Below are 2,126 nucleotides of genomic sequence, written 5' to 3'. Positions count from 1 at the left end.
TAAAAAGGGAGAGTCAGGTAAATGAAGAAACAAAGAGAAGGCTTATTATTAAAGGTTCAAAATGCAAGGAAAATATACAAAATTTATTAAAGGATTTATATAAGATTTTTCCAAAAGCATACACAAAAATTGTTAGAGGAATTACAAAAGGAGAAGTAATAACTTCTCCATGGGTAGATCCTCATAAGATGGAACAGTTATCATATAAACATGGTTCAAGTATAAGTATATTTGCAAATAGTTCAAAGAAGCATCCATTTAGATTAATATTTGCAAGATATTATGATAGTCATATTTTGGATATGTATGAATTTAATGTATTAAATTATAAAGGAATTTCTCCAAATATGGAATTACCAAAGTATGGATCAAAACCAATAGTAATATGTCAAGGAGCTCCTTTTGAATCAGATGATGTTTATAAAAGTATAAGAACAATGTTCTTTGATACTTTTTCTGGTCCAATAGTTAGAGGATCTAAATTATTTCTTAAAGGATTTGATCATTTAATTCTAGTTACAGCTTATGAAACTGATAACGAGGAAATTAATAAACAATCTACAATTATTGGATCAATGAATTCTAAGATTTATATTGATATCAGAAGCTATTTAATTCGTCTAAATAGGCCATCAGAACAAGTACCGAGTGAACTATTAATTAGATCAGATCAAAATCTTGTTTTAAATGGATCACCTAGAGTAGTTTTGTCAGAAATTGGTTTACAAATAAAGATGGAATTAGTAAAACATCAGATACCAGATAAGAGTATATTAAAGTCAGCAATGATAGTTCCACGTGAAATTAAGCCTAAAAAGATTAAGAATGTGACAACAAATGTTTTGGGAGAATCTATTGGTAAAATCCATGTTGGTAAACAGGATTTAAGTACATTAAATACTCCTCATGCAGGTATTTTATCAAAGATTAACCGTAGTAAAGAGTAAAGACTTAATAGTTATTATAAGAAGTTAATTAATTAGTACTTATAATTTAATTAATTTGAAAATGCTAGGCTATTTGTTTATTTTTTCTTTTTAACTCTACTATATCCAACAATATTTATCTCTTTGTTTTTTTGCTCTAATATCTAAAATATCTTCCCTTGACAATTTTGAATTTACTGATTTAACTACAGTCTTATATTTAAACAATCCATCCTTTTCTCTATAAGAGTATGTATTACTTTTATTTAAAATATCCAAATCATTGTCATTTGTATTAGTATAATAGTAATATTCACTAGTTGAAACCAAGTCACAAGAAAATTCACTATCTATGATTAATGTTCTTTCGCTCACAATATTGACCACTTGTCTACTTTCTTTAATTAATGTATTTGGATGTTCAATTTCTATATAATCACCAATTTTAAGTTCTTGTTGAAATTTGGTATGAAATCCTTGTACTGTAGTATTTGATGTTATAATTCTTCCTTCTCCTTTTTTCTTTTTCTCTTCAACTTTGGAATTAAAAGAAACTAAATATTGATGTTCATCATCTTTATCTTTCTTGTTATTGGAATGACCAACTTTTTCTATTTGATTACCTTTTTTACTTGAGTCTAAGCCTATTCTCTTAAACTTAATTTTTCTAACTCGGCTATAAATATCATCACTAACTTCTTTCATATTTATTTAATACTCACTTATTTTTTTTGAGTTAAATAATATAAAAAGAAAGAAAGAAATACCTACTAAATTTTCCAGATCTCAATCCATTTCAAAGTTAATTTTAATTACGTGTCAGAAAATGATAACAAATTAGTGGTTAAGCCAAACAATATTTATTAGTTTATTACACTCTTCTTCCTTCTATTTTATTTAATTATTACTTGGAATATTTCCTCCCCTTTTTCTTCTCTCCTTCTTTTTTTGGCTTTATTTAAACTTTTTTTATTGCATAAATCTTCCCACATAATTTATTATTCATCTACAACTTTGGCGCCATACGTGGCTCGATACCGGGATTAAAAAAATGGAAAATTTGCATGCATGCAAATTAATAAAAAAGCGATAAGGAAAAAATGAGATAGGAAATAAATAGTTAAAAATTAAAGGTTCAGTTGGATTAGAATTTAAGTCAGAACAAAGTTAGAAAATAGGAGACAAGTATTGAGTAATTAA

General features: G+C 26.4%; 2 protein-coding genes across 2 annotated transcripts; one reads left to right on the top strand and one right to left on the bottom strand.

Moving 5' to 3' along the window:
• Positions 1-188: 188 nt before the first annotated feature.
• Chro.80539 (hypothetical protein) lies at positions 189-947 on the top strand. Its single annotated transcript, XM_660033.1, has 1 exon — positions 189-947. The coding sequence occupies one exon, from the start codon at positions 189-191 to the stop codon at positions 945-947; it is 759 nt and encodes a 252-aa protein (XP_665125.1).
• Positions 948-1,046: 99 nt separating this feature from the next.
• Positions 1,047-1,631, bottom strand: Chro.80538 (hypothetical protein). Its single annotated transcript, XM_660032.1, has 1 exon — positions 1,047-1,631. The coding sequence occupies one exon, from the start codon at positions 1,629-1,631 to the stop codon at positions 1,047-1,049; it is 585 nt and encodes a 194-aa protein (XP_665124.1).
• Positions 1,632-2,126: the final 495 nt, after the last annotated feature.

This window comes from Cryptosporidium hominis (genome assembly GCF_000006425.1).
Source record: "Cryptosporidium hominis TU502 chromosome 8 CHRO018171, whole genome shotgun sequence".
Classification (NCBI taxonomy): Eukaryota; Apicomplexa; class Conoidasida; order Eucoccidiorida; family Cryptosporidiidae; genus Cryptosporidium; species Cryptosporidium hominis.
Note: the sequence above shows the minus strand (reverse complement) of the source record. Positions and strands in the feature narration are given on the sequence as shown.